Source organism: Anarhichas minor, unplaced genomic scaffold (genome assembly GCF_050575085.1).
Source record: "Anarhichas minor isolate MPS153535 unplaced genomic scaffold, ASM5057508v1 ptg000040l, whole genome shotgun sequence".
NCBI lineage: Eukaryota > Metazoa > Chordata > Actinopteri > Perciformes > Anarhichadidae > Anarhichas > Anarhichas minor.
Window position 1 is genome coordinate 9944462 of NW_027466486.1, and position 18914 is coordinate 9963375.

The 18914-nt window shown below is 44.9% G+C and overlaps 4 protein-coding genes across 5 annotated transcripts; 1 reads left to right on the plus strand and 3 right to left on the minus strand.

Moving 5' to 3' along the window:
• Positions 1-1320: 1320 nt before the first annotated feature.
• Positions 1321-3245, minus strand: olfm4.1 (olfactomedin 4, tandem duplicate 1). Its single transcript, XM_076108102.1, is given in 4 exon segments — positions 1321-1802; positions 2528-2675; positions 2757-2969; positions 3192-3245. Coding segments are annotated over 4 exon segments (897 nt in total).
• Positions 3246-3657: 412 nt separating this feature from the next.
• On the minus strand, positions 3658-7441 carry lrrc74a (leucine rich repeat containing 74A). Its single transcript, XM_076108661.1, has 13 exons — positions 7333-7441; positions 6937-7112; positions 6748-6855; positions 6535-6628; positions 6275-6324; positions 6045-6126; positions 5846-5931; positions 5579-5773; positions 5392-5487; positions 5078-5221; positions 4795-4899; positions 4479-4564; positions 3658-4234 (listed from the first exon to the last, which is right to left on the minus strand). Exons 1-13 carry the CDS (start codon positions 7439-7441, stop codon positions 3658-3660), a joined length of 1908 nt encoding a protein of 635 aa, XP_075964776.1.
• Positions 7442-7902: 461 nt separating this feature from the next.
• angel1 (angel homolog 1 (Drosophila)) lies at positions 7903-11939 on the plus strand. Of its 2 annotated transcripts, none has more exons than XM_076108323.1 (10): positions 7903-8016; positions 8553-9386; positions 9485-9708; positions 9833-9902; positions 9979-10421; positions 10559-10694; positions 10834-10944; positions 11028-11061; positions 11153-11310; positions 11397-11939. In XM_076108323.1, the coding sequence occupies exons 1-10, from the start codon at positions 7950-7952 to the stop codon at positions 11552-11554; spliced, it is 2235 nt and encodes a 744-aa protein (XP_075964438.1). In that variant the 5' UTR covers positions 7903-7949; the 3' UTR covers positions 11555-11939. The 2 variants fall into 2 exon arrangements, with proteins under 2 accessions (XP_075964438.1, XP_075964437.1); XM_076108322.1 differs by lacking the exon at positions 7903-8016 and adding an exon at positions 8046-8121.
• Positions 11940-13438: 1499 nt separating this feature from the next.
• On the minus strand, positions 13439-18887 carry vash1 (vasohibin 1). Its single transcript, XM_076107653.1, has 7 exons — positions 17529-18887; positions 16972-17060; positions 16535-16591; positions 16162-16236; positions 15596-15977; positions 14962-15071; positions 13439-14772 (listed from the first exon to the last, which is right to left on the minus strand). Exons 1-7 carry the CDS (start codon positions 17748-17750, stop codon positions 14700-14702), a joined length of 1008 nt encoding a protein of 335 aa, XP_075963768.1. The 5' UTR covers positions 17751-18887; the 3' UTR covers positions 13439-14699.
• Between the last annotated feature and the right edge of the window lie 27 nt (positions 18888-18914).

Here is an 18914-nt window from a genome sequence, read left to right on the forward strand (position 1 = left end):
GACAGGGAGGTGACTCAGAGCAATGACGCGCATTGTCGTGTGTCTCAGGTAAATTATGTATCTTTAGAGGATGGTGGAAACCTAAACATTAAACTTGTGAGGACATGCAAATCTTACTGTATAATCCCAAAAATACATGCTACACTGTAGACAGGGAAGGCTAATGGTGACTAGAAAACCTCCCATTGATGTAAAATATGATGTTCCAATGCTCTTGGGCTACAGCCTGAACCACAAACATCACACACACACACCACTCATCCTGGCTACAGTCATGGAGGCGACATCCTCTAAGGAGTGTTATGAAACACACAAAGCCATCTTCAGTCTCCTCCATCACCATCTTCTCAACATGCACTTCCATAGCTAAAGAGTTAGCAATCACAATGATCAATAAATGGACAAATAGCTTAGAAAACAGACATAGATACACACACACACACAAACTGTACCTGATGTGAGGCGAGCATGCCCTGGACCCTCCACCCTCCACCCGTAGCAGCAGCATCAGCAGCGGCAGCAGCAGCCGTGTCTTCAGCAGCCTGAACACACTCCTCTCAGGAGCAGGAGAGGAGGACGGAGCTCAGGCGAGGCTGCCGATTGGCTGAGCGTGATGTCACTTTAGGGTACCATTTCACACAAGGCGCTCACTTCCTCCCCTCTCATCCTGACAGATGCTGGTCGATTTAAAGAGACAGTACTGTTTTTGTGTACACTGACTGAAGGCCATTTTCAACCCTGACTTTTTCTTCCAAAATGGACTGTGTTTTGCTTTTTATTGTTGACTATTGTCCCATATGAAAATTGCTAAATTGATAAACGTATTACTAGTTACAGTATTTCTGTGATGTCTCCCATCCATTATGAATGGAAGGATCACCCTGCCCAGAATCCATAATCTGCTGGTGCCCAGTACCAGATGGAGCCAGGCTCCAGTCACAGCACAAAGGAGAGTCCTTACCCCCCAAGGGAGGGCCGGTTTACAGAAGGGGGTGGAAGCTCCAGCACGGAGCAGGATGTTAGGAAAGGGGGGGCTGAGATGTATCAGCTGCTGCAACCTTATCCAAAAAGAAGGAAGGGAGGGGTCTGGTTTAGTTTAATGATTACTTCACACCCTCTCTCAAATGTTCATTCAGTCACACTTTATTTTGCACCCTGATACATAAATTGAAACAAAAAAAGGACAACTCGTACGAATGCTCAATATTGATTTTATTCCAGAAACAAAAGTGTCGTTCTTTTGCGTCACACAGATCCCAGAGAAAGTCGGTGAAGATCATTTGCATTAATCACAACACAGCAGATTAAGATCAAGAGGCATCATTCTTTGTTGAACCTCACATTGTAGGACGCATAATAGCCATTGTTGTACATGTAAAGCCTCTGATTAGTGTGATTGTAGTGCAGGTTGACAAATTTCTCCTGGAATTTCTAAAGGGGAAAACTCATGTATCTCTCCTCTCCAGTCTTGGTGTCATATGAGTAATAGATCTCCTCCATCTTTAGATCTCCTGGCCTGGTGGCGTACACAACTCCACACACCATGAAAGCATTCCCTACTCGAGGCTTGAACGCACTAGTGGTCCATTCATCCTCAATACCAAATGATTTGTCATTTATCTTAGCGACCGCAATTTTACCCTTGGCCTCCTCTGTGGCATACATTACCCACAATCCTTTCTCATCAGCTGAAAGGTCCAGATACTGGTTTGGCGAATAAGTGTAGGTGAATCTGTCGCTTGCTTTTGTGATTTGTCGGTGACTATAAACAGAGGAGGTCAGATTTAATTTGGACATTCTGACTGGGTTGGCAGCCTGTTAATATAACGTTACCATGGCCAACGTAATTATTGGTTGTGTATTCAGAATTTCCTAAATTAGTAGTATGCTTCAACTCAGGAGCAAATATACAAAAGTACTTTCACAAGACATGTGATAGTTGATTTTCAATTTTGTATTTTGATTAGCTGGGGCTGTAGGGTAATTGGTTCAATATTAATCTCAAACTTTCATTACACCCTGGAGAAAAACTGAAAATGGGGTATGAGTCTATCAAAGCAACTTATTCTTGATGCATCCTGTCCTCCAGATTGGAAAAGCAGACACGAGCATCGTTTCTCTTTTGTTCGAGCGACACAGAGCAATAACTGCATGTTGACCGTGACACTCTGAACGTATGATCATTGAAAGATACAGTGACTGACTATAACAGTCTGCTGCAGCACCCTTTGTATTTGATTTTATATCTTTAACATATTGTGTATCTGTTCTTTTGATTCTGTCGAGGTTAAAGTGTTTGTGTGTGGCACATGGACATCAGCTCTGGCAGCCCCCACAATTCAATCATTATTCAATTGGATTTATAAGCCTGCTGAACCTACTGTCCAATGTCAAATGTACAACTACATTAGATTGACTAGTGGGAATCTGCCTTATGTCTTTGTTCATTTTAAAATCTGATCATCATACAGTATTGCCGTACAGTTTATATATTTTTTGTGGCATCAATGAAGTTGAATGAGCTCACCGATGTTGGGGTTGAAAAGCTCCTGGTGGCGCCCCTCGCACTCCTCTAGTTGCAGCTGCACCTTGACGTACTCCCGACGAGTCACCAGCACCACATTCTTGTCGTAGGTCGCCTCCAGCCTGTTCAGGGTCTCCACCATGGCTGTGATCTGAGAGTACACACATGGTTTACCAGTGGATTGGCGTTATGATGATTAGCTGATGCAGTGACAGCCGTCATCTGGACTTACTTGTACAGGCAGAGACTCAAAGACAGTGGTGGAGCCCCTGATGGAGAGCTGCAGCTCTTTAATAAGAGCGTCCACTTGTTTGATCTCCACCTTAGTCTCGTCCATGTCGGCATCATTGTAGGCATCGGGGTTCTTCTGCATTTTTTCTATTTCCGCTGTCAGCTTTATTATCTTTTCTGCAGACGCCGTCAGCTTGGTCTCATAGTCTTCCAGCTGAAATAAAGTCAGGTGAAAAAAGAGGATTTTAGATGTGATTTGTCCGTCTCAAATTTGTTATCATCATCTATTGCACATGCTTCCAATGTGCCTGCAAGCAACTGGAGCTGGAGATGGGCAAGGTGCTCATAAGCATATGAACATGCAATGGATCGGCTCTAATGCGAGAGCCTGAAAGAATAATGATGAATCGGTTAATCTGACTCATGCCATACATACCCCCCAGGCCACAGTGGAGCTCAGCAGTGCCAAGAAGTACAGAGTGCCGATCATTGTTGGTGCTGTTGTTATGATTGAGGCAGCTGGATCTTCGGGGCTTATATAGCCCGTTTTTTGACACCTTGCAGGTTACAGCACCTGTCCTAGATCACAGCATTGTTAGCTAAGGCACATGCCAAGGTATGACATTTACTTGTTTGTCATTACAACACTTGTTTGAAATGATCCATTCATGTTTGGTTTTGCATCAGAATCACTGATGGGAGGTCTACCACCTGACAGAGCTCCCAATGGTCTGAATGCTCAATATACTGTGCGCATTTGTCATTTTTTGAGATTAGAAACAAGATGAATAATTACAATCTATCTTTATTTTATAAAGTAACCAACAGGCAAAAACAATCATAACACTTTAAACCATTATACAGAGTTTTACAATCAGTTGACAGTCAAACTCTTTGAGTCTTTAATTCTTACGTTTGGTGTTTTTCTTTTTCTTAACTTTCTTGGATTTGGCTTTAACCGCTGGCTGCTTGGCATCAAGAGCAGGCCTGGACCTGGTCAGGGGGTACGCAGTGGGGCTTAGCTTGCCGTAGCCCATCTCTGGATCGGAGCGTATACCCTGGGCAGAGATGGACTTGCCTAGAGAAGAGCGAGGGGAGTCATCCAGCAGGTTAGGCTGTGAGTAGGAGCGCATGGCCGGGGAACTGGTGGGACGGTACGGCGTTGTGCCTCCTAACATGGGCAGGTGGACATGCTCATTGCTCAGATTAGTGACGGAATAGCGACTGCTGTTGGACATGACAATGTGGTGCCAAGAACTTAGAGGGGTGGCGGAGAAGTGCTGAGGGCCACTTGAATCCTCTCTGGCTCCTCCTGGAGATATGACTATTGAGCTGCGTGGTGTTACAGCCTCCACGGCGCTCTGGAAGGTCTTGAGGATGCGGTCGCTCTTCTGCTTCTCTTTCTTCTGACGGGACTCAACCTTCCTCAGCTGGCGGCGGTGATCCCTCATCATCTGTTTCCTTGTATCTGCCAGTCCCCTGCACACAAACATCAGATAACGTCAGTCTTTTACGGCGTCATTCACGGTGAAGATCTAGACAAATTCCCAGCTCATATCTAGAACCTATTTGGTTCGACTACACCATCAATTTAACAACGATAGATCTGTAATCACTCGTCATCACTCAATGTTTTGCAACAATAGACCTTAATAGGCTACTCTGTGAAACAATTTAAAAGGCGCACCTGAGAGTATGATCAAACAGCAGGGGACATGCTCACCTGTAGTCTACCTTTCCTGTCCTGTCACGATCAAGTCTCTGAATCAGCTCCTCAATCTGGTATCGATCCAAAGGAATACTTGATTGCTATCATGGTGTCACAGGACAGAAAGAAAAATCAGTTACACTAGTCCCCTACAGTACGGTTTTACTGATTCACTGTGTGTTGGTCAAGGATCAGCATCAGAAAAGATTTGTGAAGAGCACTAGAAGAGAGCTAATCATGCGCGATTTCAAAAGGTCAATTTCAGGGTCCTCTGCCTGCCCTGCAAATGTCACGGACTCGACACAGTTCAAAACAATATTTATTTGGAAACCTGCACCGCCTTCCTGAAGTCAGCAACAGGGACTCGCATTGTGCCATCTTTGTCAATGTTCCTAAAGAAATCCCACAGGCGTAGTTTGCGTTGATCCAAATAATCCTTCAAAAACATTGGGAGAAGACATTTTGAAAAATATGAAACAGATGTAGAAACAAACAGAAAGCTTTACTAGTTGAATATGTGAGTAAAACACTTATTCTATATATGAATATGAGACTATATTTTCATATGAAATGCTTTTCGGACTACTTATTCTCATTATGTGACCAAAACACACCTGGATGACTTTCATTGGATCAACACGTGTCGGTGGCTTCTTGGCGATGAAGCCTCCTACTCCTCCAAACTGTACATCCAGACCGGGATGCTCCTGACATGTAACCTCCAACAGATGCACAAATGTCTCATTTACCAGCACATTCTGGACAAAAGATAAAGCACAAGGATGGTGTTGACAAGAACAGGACACACTCACTGTGCTTCATTTGATAGGGAAAAGATAGATTTCTTTGAACTGTGATCAAATGATGACAGAACGGTCCGATCAGGGTGACAGACAGACAGAAGGACAGTGGCGCCACAGTAACTCACACATATGTTGATCTCCTCCAAGGCAGTTCTAGGTGTGTTCTTCACCACATTAACCAGGGCCAGTGCTCCCTCTACTGTTAAAGAGTTGTAAGCCAGCTACAGGAGTGTAAAATACAAACATCACCTTAAAAAGTACCTGCGTCATACTGATGATGCATGTTAGGTTCACACAAGCATGTCCACCCACCAGTAGGACTCGGAGTGTGTCATTGAACTCAAGACCCCTGCACAGCATGCCGACACCCTCATTGGTGATGCGGTTGTTGTCGAGGTTGAGGTGCACCAGAGTGTTGTTGAATTTTAGGGCCTCTCCCATGGCCAGAGCGCCCTCGTTACCAAAACCGTTCCATGATAAGTCGAGGTGTGTTAACATCATGTTCACCTAAACATGGAGGGTGGGATCAGATGTTGTGTACCAAGTCGGCGATCAAATGGATCTCTTATTCAACCCTACCTTGAGTCCAGCACAAAGAGCCACAGCCCCTTTCATTCTAAGATGGTTCCAGCTAAGATCCAGCACCTCAAGACCCTCGTTATTTGCTGTAGAAATGGAAGACTTCTGTGCTAATTCCTCTTGATTGGCATTACATTCACAGAGTAAAGCAATTAATTTGGTCACATCTACAAAGACAGATTAGTGAATTGCACCGTACCCAACAGTTGTCCCAGCTGTTCCCCTCCTTTTCCACAAAACTCATTATGGCTCAGGTCTAGCTCCTTCAGTCTGGAATTGGTCTACAGGTAAAAATATTAGCGACATAATCATTACAAAAGTAACCAAAATAGCCTACAACTGTACTTAACAACCAACCACGACTAAGATGTAATTCGTCATGTAAGGCTTAAAGGTAAGAGTTTGGATAACTGATTATTAATCGCTTACCAACAGTGCATCTACAAAATATTTTGCATCATCATCAGTAAATCCGTTTCCTGTTGGGACAAAATATGAAATGTATAAATATATAGGATAAGTTTACGAATGAATTAAACATAGTAATCCCATGACAGACCTAATTTTCTGATCTATTGGGAAATTGTTTTCTTTTCCATCTTCCCATCATTGTGTCCGGCCTGATCTGGTCACAGTACATCACCCCGTATGTCAATGCGGTTAAAGCCGTTAATGTTACCTGGAATTACCTGAAAGTTTGATAGATTTCAATGAAATGTTGTCCAGCAACACTTTAGTCACGTGCTCGGCTCCTGCAGACTGCAGGTAGTTGTTGGACAAATCCTGAAAGCGAAGCAGATGGTGGTACAGTATACGCTGCATACTCCACTGTAAAAGTCAAGTAAAAATGTCACCTGGAAAGCTCTTGTGCCCTCTAGTGGTAGGTTTGCAGTCCGACATACCAGGTGCTGCATGGTGAAATTAGCCCTCAGCATCTCCATAAGGTATTCGGCTCCCTCCGCTTGAATGTGATTGTCTGCCAGTTCCAGCGTGTTGATATGCATATCAGCCTAAATACAAAGAGCTTATCAGAAATATTCTATTTTCTTTTTTAAAAGACTGCAGTCAATAACATAGCATTTTAAACTTACCACTAAAGCAATAGCAAGCGCTTTACACCCCAAAGGTCCCAGCCCATGGTGGCTGAGGGCCAAGGTTGTAGACTCATAGTTTCGTATAAAGTAGGAGACTGGCACTACACCCACCAGCTTGCAGGCCTGGAGGTACACTTCAGGTATAGACGTCTCCTCGTCGCTCTCCTCTTTTTCTGGATATGAGTAAGCCCATATGAGTAAGTGGCTATATATACAGTAATACACTTTTCAAAACAAGACATTTATTTGTATTATTTTTTGAATGTTTTTTTTACCCCCCCCGATGAATTAATATCAAATTTACAGCTTTACAGTAAGAACAGCAAAGTGGCTTATACTGTCTTTACCCAACAACTCCAACAATTAATCCAAGAATGAGTTTAATGTACTTACCATCCGAGTCCAAGTCTGTGTCAAGCTCATCCTCCACGTCCTGCGGTTGAGTTGGGGAGAGACAATCGTCCTCTTTTAAGCAGAGGGACTCAAAAGACAGCGTTGACATTGCTGGATGCTGTCAGAGCCTGTGTCCTGTTTGAAACCACTTCCCAGATCCAAAGGGAATACAGTCTTCTGTATGTGTTTACTGCATGGGCTAGCAGCACAGAGGAATGAAATAGGCCTGTGCTGCCCAGCAGGTAATTCTACCCCTCAGGTAACGTTTCATGTGTAGTGACATCAACAATTTATGTCTTCGTGTGGTTACAATGTTGTGTTTTTTTTAGTAACACCAAGCAAAACTGTAAGTAGGCTACAGCATGACACAGTGGGCCTATGTGAAATGATATGTTTTGAAGCATGGGGTAGTAAAGTGGCATTTTATAGGATGTTGTACATTATCATATTATCTTATTTTATAGAATGCTGTGTTTTTTTTGTTTTTTTTTAACCAGATTAAGACGAATTCATTTACAAAAACATCCATGGGGAAACCACACCAGTGACATTTGACTTGCGACCCTTCACCTTTCTCTCACTTCAGAACGCGCATGCGCTAATATCACTACAGAACCATGATTGGCAGCCTGTTGTATTATGCGCTCTACCCACTGTCACGGTACGTGGCTGGTCGACACTCCGGTAAGTCTTGCAGTACGTTGTCGTGCAAGGGTTCATGTTTTAAAATGCCAGTGTCACGACATGTATTTCTGTTGAGTAGCTTTTGGGAGCTAACAGTTGCTAACGGTAAGTTCAGTTCGCTGCTGACCGTGCAGTTTGTCTCGACATTTGTTGGCGCGAGCGTTAGTTTGGTCACTGAAACTTAAACTGACACTTTTCTACTGGTTCCCTAGTGTGAGCTACTAGTTCCTCCTTTGAGAAAACGGAAACTTAATGCATATTATCTTATTGCCATTGTGCTAACTTTGACTTGTGGAAACTTGTTGGCTTGCACCTGTTTTTTTAAGCTTGCACTGGCGTCCCTCATGACGTCACAACGCCCCCACGTGTGACTGTTTTGCTGTGTAGTTTTGGTTCAGTAAGATAGATTTATTTGTCGCATTGAACAGTGTTTTTCATATCTTGACTAAATGAAATGACACAAAGCTAAAGAGATCAGTGTGTTTCAGCTCAGTATGAATGCATCAGTGTTTTCTGACACTAACCTTGTCTTCTAGAGGCCTCGAAGAAGGGTCTTCCTCCTGCACAGGTTAATGGCAAGGCAGTGTGGGATGGTGGTGCTGTCACAACCAGAAGGGTCACCGAGTTTCAGAAAGCCCTGCTGGACCAGGGGCTCAGCCCAAGCAGTGAGACGGAGAGAGGGATGAAGGAACCCAGAGGCCCAGAAAAGGAAGATGATACGAGGTCCAAAGAACAGCTCGTGGCCGTCCTGCATGAAGAAACAGAGAACGGGGCCGCGTCAGCGATGACTGAGGTGAAATCTACAGAAGCAGGGACAAGAAGTGGACTGCAGCAGGACCAAGTGGAAGCTCCTGAGCAAAAGGTCGGGGAAATAACTATTCACCATGAGGTGCTCCAGATGATGCAAAATACAGAGGATGGAATTATTGTTCCAACTTTTTTCATCAGTCCAGAAAAAAATATTGGGGCACAATTAGAGTGCCTGCAAAAGGAGGACAGCACGGAAGAAACCACCAGTCCAGTGCAGGAAAAAATAAAGATGCTAAGCTTGGAAGAGTCAGCAACTCCAGCTGAGCAAAGCAGTAAAGCGACTCCGGCTGAAAGTGCAGCTGGAGTAACCGAGTGCTGGGATGAATATTGGGCTCCGACTGCTGATGAAGCGCATGGTGGGGAAAGCGGCTCTGAGCTGTCATTTTCCTGCCTTCTCTCTAACACTCATAGCCACCTTAAACCCAGCAGGCAGCATGATACACAAACTAGCTGGCACTTTCCTGCAGGACCTGGCCTGGCCAAAGAGGTGCACTGTCCACTGTGGCAATTTCCTGTCGCGAGCTATTACCCGCCAATAGAGCTGACCGTTCCATTTGAAGGTGAGACTCCGATATCTCCCGCTACCGGAACACCATTGGTTAAACATCCAGCTGTTTATTTGCACAGACTTGTGTGTATCTGCTTGTTTTCCACCTAGTGATGTGGAGAGTATGGGAGGAGACGGATGAGAGCGCCACTGCAGCAGAGCCCTTGCCGTTCACCAAGGCCTCCATGGACTTCACTGTGATGTCTTACAACATCCTCGCTCAGGACCTACTAGAGGCCAACCAGGAGCTGTACACACACTGCCCCCTGGAGGTGCTCGACTGGAGCTACCGCTGCAGCCTGCTCCTAGAGGAAATACAGAAATGGGAACCAGATGTGCGTCGAGTGCCGGCTGATGCTGTGCATTTTCTGTTTCATTCATAAATGCAGACTAGATACATTTTTAATTGTAATCCTCAGGTGTCCACTGATGAGTTTTGTGTTTTTCTCTGGCGTTTAGATTCTGTGTCTCCAAGAAGTTCAGGAGGACCACTACAATGAACTACTGCACCCGGTCCTGTCTCATATGGGTAAGTCATCAGTGAAAACACAGTGTAACTGCCATGTTGGATTACATGTATTGTCTCTTCCATGTTGTCGCTCCAGGCTACACCTGCGTGTTCAAGCGGCGTACGGGGACCAAGACGGACGGCTGTGCTACGTGCTACCGTAGCGGTTGCTTCTCTGAAGTCTCGGTCACCGCGCTGGAGTTCTTCAGGCCTGACGTAGGGCTGCTGGACCGGCACAACGTGGGCATTGTTTTGTTGCTTCGGCCAGTGGTCATCAAGGGGTCAGAGGTCAAGGCGAAGGGCCTCCCCCTGTGCGTGGCCAACACCCACCTGCTCTTCAACCCCAGGAGGGGTGATGTGAAGCTGGCTCAGTTCGCCATAATGCTGGCAGAAATCGACCGCGTCGTCAAATCCTGTAAGGCCAATGGCGAAGACTGTAACCTTATATTGTGCGGGGACTTTAACGCTGTCGCCCAAATGTCTCTTTACCAGCTGATCACCACCGGCGAGCTCTACATCCAGGGTCTACCAGCATGGATGGTGAGACTTAAACACTGCAAATAATAACTGTTCAGTTATCAGTAAATCAGTTTGTTTCAGGGTTTTTTTATTATTATTTTTATATCCATGATGCTTGCAGAATTTCCCTCTTTAAACCTGTTTGTGTTCACCAACAGATATCTGGTCGAGAGGACCAGTCACAAAACAGCCATTGTCACAGACTGTATGCCCCCCTGTGGCCCAGCTCACTAGGAATCACTGACCACTGCCAGTACACAACAGCTAACGACATGTTGAAGAGTCAGAAATCAGGTCATTGTTTGAAGCTGTGGTGTTTTGTTTTGTACCTATTGTAGTTTTTGTAATCTTGATCCATGGAATGAGTTTCAGTCTTTTGTGTTTCATCTCCACTCACCTCACTTCCTGTCCTGTATTTCTTCTTCTTGTGTAGGAAAATATCAGTACAGCCACGACTTCATGCAGCAGCTGCGCTTCTGTCCAGTGGCATGCGTCCGTCCTCTGGACTTAGAGCCGATCCCAGGAGTGACAGACGACACACCAGGTACAGGCTTACAGTACCAAAAACCACAATGTCACTTTTTACCGTAATGGTTTGAATATCGGAGTCTTTCTTTTAATGCACAGATGCTTCAAGGGGAAGTCAACCGTATGATGAAAGGTGAGCTTACCTTGTGTGATGTGCAAAACAAGAAGATGTAAAAAAAGGGAGAGTAAAGGCTCAGTTAGGTGGAATTGTGATGTGATTTTAGTTACAGGTTCAACCACACCATCAGGCATCGGTTAGACCTGGAGTCCGTCTACAAACACATTCTTCCGAGCTTTGGCAATCCAGAAGTCACGACCCTGCACTCTGAAGGCGGAGCTACTGTGGACTACATCTTCTACACCCCGAGACGCAACTTAACCTGTAATCAAAGCAGTATGAGGACATGACACAAAAGACGGCGTTGCAGCTCTACTGTAGATAACTTGTTGTTCTTCTTTTTTTCTCAGCCGGTGACTTTGTGAGTGCGGGTCTGAAGCTGATTGGTTCTCTCTCCCTCCTATCGGAGGATGTCTTGCGGTCAATGAGGGGTCTGCCCAATCACATGTTCCCCTCCGACCATCTCAGTCTTTTGGCCAAGTTCCAGCTGGACCTGAATGCTGCATGATGGGAAAGACAGGGTGATGTCAGAGGATGGGCATGTTTCCGTTGAAATGGTTCAGGAGTTGTTCTGTTTTGCTATTTTTGTTTTGTGTTTTTGTCATTATTAATACCATAACGTATGGTTCACTCCTTGCACCAAAGGCTCATAGCTTCCTAACTGAATGGAAGTTTGTTCAAAAAGGACCAGAAATAAATAATGGATGCCAACAATCAGTCTTGTTCCACATGGTTCTCCTCAGATAAACGACATAAAGAGATAATGCACTGACCTGTTCAGCTGCTCTTTCGCTTTTTAATTTATTTTAAACCTAATTTTCAGAGAGCGAGTTAGATTTCTGATTGAGTCGGTTATATTTTTTTCAGATGGTAAAAATAAATATTTTCCATTATCTTGTGGCTCCTTAGTGATTTTTTTTTTGTTGCTCTTCAACACATTACAGAAATGAGTCTGCCTCCAGACATGTGTAGCTCTTTCTCAGAGTTATAATGCAGCAGCAGCAGCATTAAATCCTCCCTGTGTATCCCGCCTGGTCTGGTGCTGAGATAGTGACCTGAATGTCGGCTCTGCCCCTCCCACCCTACTACACTTAGGTCGTCGCTTGTTCAGGGAGAAGATGTCTGGCTGATGCGTGAATCAATAATTCATTTAGAAAGTCGAGTGTTCATGCATGATGGGGCTCGGTAAGAGAGCTTTGTGTAAGTGTGGGCTATGAAATGTCTGCAGAGGTGATTACCATCAGTAGGACGTCTTTCACCCGCCCCTCACTCATTCTTGTCAATGCAAATATATTTGCCATATGCCGTAATACAATCATCCATGGACAGTTAAAAACTTTAATGTACAGAGGAGTCAGATTGGGTGTGTCTTTCTTCCCCCCCGTGGCATCAAATGCACCTAAGTATGCATCAAAGTAAACAAAGGAGGTCAGTAGGTCATCCTGCCTTCTGTTTCTACATCTTACAAACACTGGTGGACAAGGTGTTTGACATCTGGAATCCACTGGAAGGGGGGGGGGGGGGGGGGGTTGTTTATCTTAGCCACAATATTAACAAACGCTTAAGTAGCTCTTTTACACATATCTCTCCCCTTCCACGTGATGGTGGTTTTACAGTAGAGCATTGTAACATGACAGTATTTCCCCTCGCATGCAGCCCTTTGTGAGTTACATCATCGGCCTGCACATTAAAGTGGCTCCTTGCTAACTGGGTTTCATTCACTGTAGCTGCCATTAGGGCTTCTTAGCTGATTGCTGTGTGAGGTGGACTTGCATCCATCCACTCGGGTATCCATTAAACAGCAGGATCCCTGAACATGAGCACACATGCTGCCAGCATACTACAGCGATTACTTGATAGGAATGCAGAAGCACACGCTGGCAGCACATCAACAATATAACGGATGGAATGATCATGGCAAACGATGACAAAAGACCTACTTTTGTTTACATATTTTGAAAGATGTTCTGAGATCTAGATGGTGAACAACACTGCCCCACTTGTTCTGACTCAAGTGTTTTAAGTCAGTGTTCTGCTGCACACTGAAGCTTATGCTTCCCTTTTATGGAGTTGTTGGCGTTAAGTTTCCTTTGTATAAACCGAACAGGAAGTGTTAAGTGATCCCCCCCCCCCCCCCAGAGTCTGCTCTCCTCATCATTTGCCTTGGTGCCAAAATCTGCCCTTCAACTGAGGACACTCTGTGCTCAGTTTGAGCTATTGGTCAGCAATAAACTGGCACCATTCCCCGTCTGACACCCAGCCTGCCTGAAAACTAATTACAGCATACTTACTGATTAATCACTGCATTTGTCAGACCACGGCTGCTTAAAAAACGAATGAATTTGTTAAAAAAACACAACTATTATCACAAAATGTAATCAGAAAACAAAAATGTGTTTGTCACAATCCTTGTGACCCTTTAATGTGATCCTATAAATGAACAGTGTTTTGGTACAAAATGATTGTGTAGCACTAAAATGAAAATCGGACAACACCTACTGTACACATAAGAATGTTGGCTGTGGCAACATATTCCCAAGTGTGTGGTAAATATTGGTCTACTGGTGATCGCCAACACTGAAGGAAGTATAAAATTACCGAATTTACAATAAAAACAAATACAAAATGCAGATAGAAGTGCTGTAAACCAACTTCTTTACACCGTAGCCTAAATGGAAGTCACCACCGAAGTCGAGAGAAAAACCAGATAAAAGTTGCTACAAATAAAAGTTAGAAACAATGTATATATAAAGCAGTTATACATCGACTTCTCGTCACTCGTCATCAGTCAGCTGCGCTGCTGTGAGTCACCTTGACAAGGTTTTTATATTCATAACTCCTGTTTCTCATATTATCACGCTACAGATGACTTAAACACTCTCAAACATACTTTTGTATATTGTGTGTTCAATCCCATATTCAGCCTTTATAAGGTCAATAGCATGCTAAATGTGCTAGCATTTGGACATTAGATAATAAAATCTCACACAATTCGCTTTCATTCGCCTTCAGCATTTTGGAAGAGCAGCTTTGTGTTTAGTTAAGACGGTAAGAATAATGGGGTGGATATAAAAAAAAAAGTCTGTTTCTTCTCTTTGACTTTTCATACAAGGCACGAGGGTAGTGGTTTGCAAACTAGTCACTACACAAGCAATTGCTGCCCAGCAGAGCCTACGTGGATTTAAAACGACATGACATGTATTTGCACGCTTACAGTACGACGATACAGATTGCAGAAAGGTTTTTGTTGAACACAACGCCACGGAAAGCTACGATATGTCCAGCAGCACGTTTACACTTGAGTGGTAAAAGAGTCATATTTTAAGTTAAGTTCTTAAAACTCTGCAGTTATTTAAAACAATGTGTTTACAATGTGCTGCACTTTTGTTCCCTTTCTATAATTTGGGAACGTTGCCAGCACCAATTACTACGTGCTGTCACCGCTCCAGAAGAAGCCTCTTAACAGCGTGGATGGAGGGACGCTGAATGAGCCATCTGTTTTTGGAGAGGGAAAGTTGCTGGTGACCTATTCAACATTGCGTCCCGTGAATAGGACAGTGTGTACGAAGACTTGAGCCTCGGAGTAAACCAGTGGCCCCTGTGTAACAAAGTGTGTTGGTGCCTTGTAACCTTTACAAGCACGCTAAAGTTCTTCAGACTCGAATCTGGTATCCGTTCATGTCTGCGGCCGATTTCTGCTCCAAAACCTTCTTCTCTCCGGAGGGACTGCAACAGAACAGACACAAATATGTGACACATTGAGTTGTATTCATAGAAGAAGGGAGCTGTCACTGATTCATAAACTGCTTCTCCTTTGCGCGAGAAATCTTGTGTCCAAACATTTCACATTAACGGCTATAGTGCCTGTATTTTCAGTGAAGAGCCAAGTTATGTAGAACAAATGATCAAGCATACCGTCTCTCAACGCGGCTGACCCTGCGTATGGGGCTGCTCGGTCCTCTGAGGGGGGAACCCATGCTGTTTCTCCTGTCTTTGGTGGGAGAGGGTGGTGCGGGCTTTCCTATCTGCAGACACACAAGAACACCTTCATCAGAATGACTCTAAAGCTCCACCATGCAAGGTGAATCAGCTGTGCTCATGTCTTCGCTGCACACGGCTGAAATCGGTCTTTATCGTTAATGCGATTGTGCAGAGCGCTCGCTTTTAAAAAAAAGATCAGCCGTTTGATGGACTCGGCCGGCCGTGCGTGAAGCCCAGCAGAGCGGAGTCGAGCCATCGCATTAGTTTTATTGTACACAGAGCTCAGCATCAAGGCTGCCTTCATCACGTCGGCGCGAGCGGCGATGAGAGAGCGTCGTTTGAGAGAAATCGCTCCTCAAATAGCCGGGTCAACTCTGTGTCACGGTGTATGAAGAGGCCGCACGTCAACAGGAACCTAATAAGCGGTTAAGGAGGGACGGCCCTTTATGCTGAGGACAAACTATATTTATCATCATAGTCTCTAGTCCTGCAGGAGCTCCTCCAGCTTGTACAAGAAAATGAGACTTTCACAACGCTTATGACAAGTCCACTACAGGTGTCCCCCTACCTTCAGCCTCATGTCTCGAGTGTGTCTCTCCAGCTCCTTGCGTAGCTCCTCCTTGGTCAGCTTGTCTACGTCTAGTATGGAATGTTTCCAGTCAATCTGCTCCACGCTGTGGGGGTCGTGGGACACGTACTGGCCGATCCGGACCTTGCGCAGGGTGTGCCAATAGCCCCTGTAGGCTCCGTCGAAGTCTTGCACCAAGTCCATCAGGCTCCGGAACTCCACGGGCTTGAACATGAGGTCGTCCCTCCGGCTGATGCCCAGCGCACCGAAGCGCCCCCCGCTGTGCACTCCCAGCACGATGTGGTGGAAGTGGTTCCCTGAGAAGTGAGACTGAAAGCTGAGGGGGAAGCGCTCCACACCGGGCATGTTGTTGGTCAGGTAACTGTACCGGAGGTGGGTCAAGGAAATGGAAAAAAGGTTTTTTGGAAAGACAACGTACAGTAAGTCACGCCCCGTCAACAAACCATGTCTGGTCAAAGCACATGGTAAAACACAGATACAGTACAATCAGTAGATATCAGAGCGTTTACAGTGGCATGCAACATGACCTGCTGAAGTAAAGATACATCCCCAGGATCACCGCCTCCAGGCATTTGATTGGCAGAGCCTCCCGCGTCATCTCTTTAGCGATGTCCATCAACCTGTGCAGAACAATGGTTATCTGAGATGCAATACACTCCTGAGTGCACTGCAAATTACATGCACACACTGTTACTGAAGAAAAAAAAAAACATTTTAATAAAATTTGCACAGCTAATCTAATAAAGCGAGGTCTGGAAAATTGTGTCCCGCTGGCTGCTGCTTGACATTAGTTTCTACCCACAAAGCCTTGGGGCGATACAGCTGATCCACATGCATCAGGCATTAGCACAGGCGGAACCATATCAATGGCAAAATCACCCTGTGACTGCTGCCATGAACTGGTGAAAATATGCTTACGCAGTAAGAGGCCGGCTCTTCTTAATTTCAAAAAACTGTGTTCCAGTGTGATTGTACCTGTGAAGATACAGTTAAGGTCACAACATAACAGAGCAAGGTGCTATGGTGGATACTTTGGATGGGGAGAGTAGAAAACCACTTATAGTGCTTTGTGACATACAAAGGTTGTTGGTTAATTATGGATGAATTGTGTCTCCGACTGGCAGTCAAGCTTAATATAGAATAAAGTATCCAACAGTGGCCTACTTTCTTATGTTCGGCCCAAATTCATCAGTGTGGCAAAACAGAGGGTCAGTCGGATTAATGCAATTTAGTTTGCACACTATGTACATCCATTTGAGTATACAGTATATATGATTAAAATATGTCTTTTCAAACACATTCAACCATTCCTGTGGTACTAACCAGCCAGTTGTACCAACTTAGTCAAAGGATACTGCAATTCCCTGATGTATTTCTGTATGGCTTCAAGGCGCTGGGGGACAGTGGTGGTAGGTTGGTATACAGGCACACTCGGCATTGGAATCTGTGGGACAGAGCATCCAAACAACTGCATCACAAGCCCAACATTCATTGCAGCTGGAGAGTGTCGTCCTATGCGACCACGGTGCTTTTCTCCATTCGGCTAACTAACGGTAAAGAGCGTTCTTATTGCTCTTTAACTTCTCTCATGACAAATGAATGAAAAGTATTGTTCTTCTGTGTCTAAAACATCCGTGGCGTGCAAATGCACTGTGCAGGGCAGAATAGACAAAACATGCATTGTATTTTACTGCTGCCATGAAAAAAAGGGTTTGCAAATTGATTGAGTGGCGTGCGGTCACGTGGGACTGCACAGTAACACTGTGACTCAACGTTTTCCCTCAACACACAGGTGTATGTTGTTTCTCCACCACGTGCATGCTTCACCTGCACAGAGTGAAGTGCACCCAGGTGCTCCCCGTCATGTACAACCAGCTGCAACTTCACACATCGAACACCTGAAACACCTTACCTTGGGATGGTCAGTGGTCCCCCGGATCTCCTTCCCCAAAGCTTCTCCATTGGGTTGTATTCGAGCCACGTGGCGCCACATCCTCTCCCAAGTCTCCTCGTCCACCGGGAGGCCTCCTCTGTTCACATAGAAGGGCACCCCTCCATCCCTCAACTCCTCTTCGCCTTCGTCCTCCTGCTCCTCGTCTCTCTGCTCCACTGAGCCCGCGGCGGGCCTCAGCATCCCTCCTCCACCAGGAAGCCGAGGCACAGAAACAGTCCGGACTGATGCCCTGAACCCTTTCACTGGTTAATCTGCTTGCAGGTCTAAATAGGTTTCCACAACAGATGGCCAGCTCATGACATCAAGCAGCTTGTGCCTCAATTATAAAAAAATAAAAAAGTCTAAGGGTGATGTAATGAAAACTCACCCCTGTAGTTGATTTCCCCGGTGAAGTAGAAAAAAATAATCCTTTTTTGAATAAAGAATGACTTTGCTTGAACTATTCAGCTCTTTGGTAAAACCTAGAGGACCGGAGGCCATTCAATAATCACATATTCATGTCAATACAATAAATGAAGACAGCATTAATTTAGCCTTTATGCGTGTCGCCTATTTTAATGACGATACTGTGAAAGTTCAACAATAAGCAAACAGAAGCCCGCCAATGTAACGCTATCGCAGCCTGTAGGAGGCTTGAGGCTGCAGACAACAAAGTATTAGAAATGACTAATTCCCTGTACCGTTAGAGGTCATCCACACCCCACATATCCAGCTAAATCTGGGCTGTTGGACGATCCCTCCACCGCGACACTCCTCAGACGTCCACTTCATCTCCGTTTCACCGAATCATTGCCTTCTGTCAGCCGCTGTTCCCCGGTTCATTGTTCATGCAGATGCTCCTGGGTTCAGTAACTGCGGGTTGGATTCACTTCCAGCGAGCCGCTCAGACACTCCCAGACCCGCGTCCACTGCGCATGCTCCGTGCCTTAGCGGATGACCTCAGCCGTGACAAATGCTGCATTCATGTGCTCCCCCGTAAAGTGTTAATCTGAGAGCCGCTTGTCGTTTATTCCCGTTCCAAGTGCTTTTTTGGCTGTTGGCAGTGCAAACGCAACAGTGACAGTGTTTGGCGAATTTAAGTAAATGTAATATTTCTTAAAAGTGAAATAAAAACTATAAAAAGATAATAAAAAAATACACATCCTGCAATCCAGCATGCTCTGGTCATGTCAAAGTCTTTAATTGTAATTAATCTGTCAATAGTTGTGTAACATTTCCATTACCTCCTCCTTGTCCTTCCTTTGTACATCTCAATAAATATCATTGTAGGAAAAATAAAAATACATATCTTCTGTAATCAAATAAAAGACCTCAGAACAAATTCATTAAGACAGAAGAAACTGA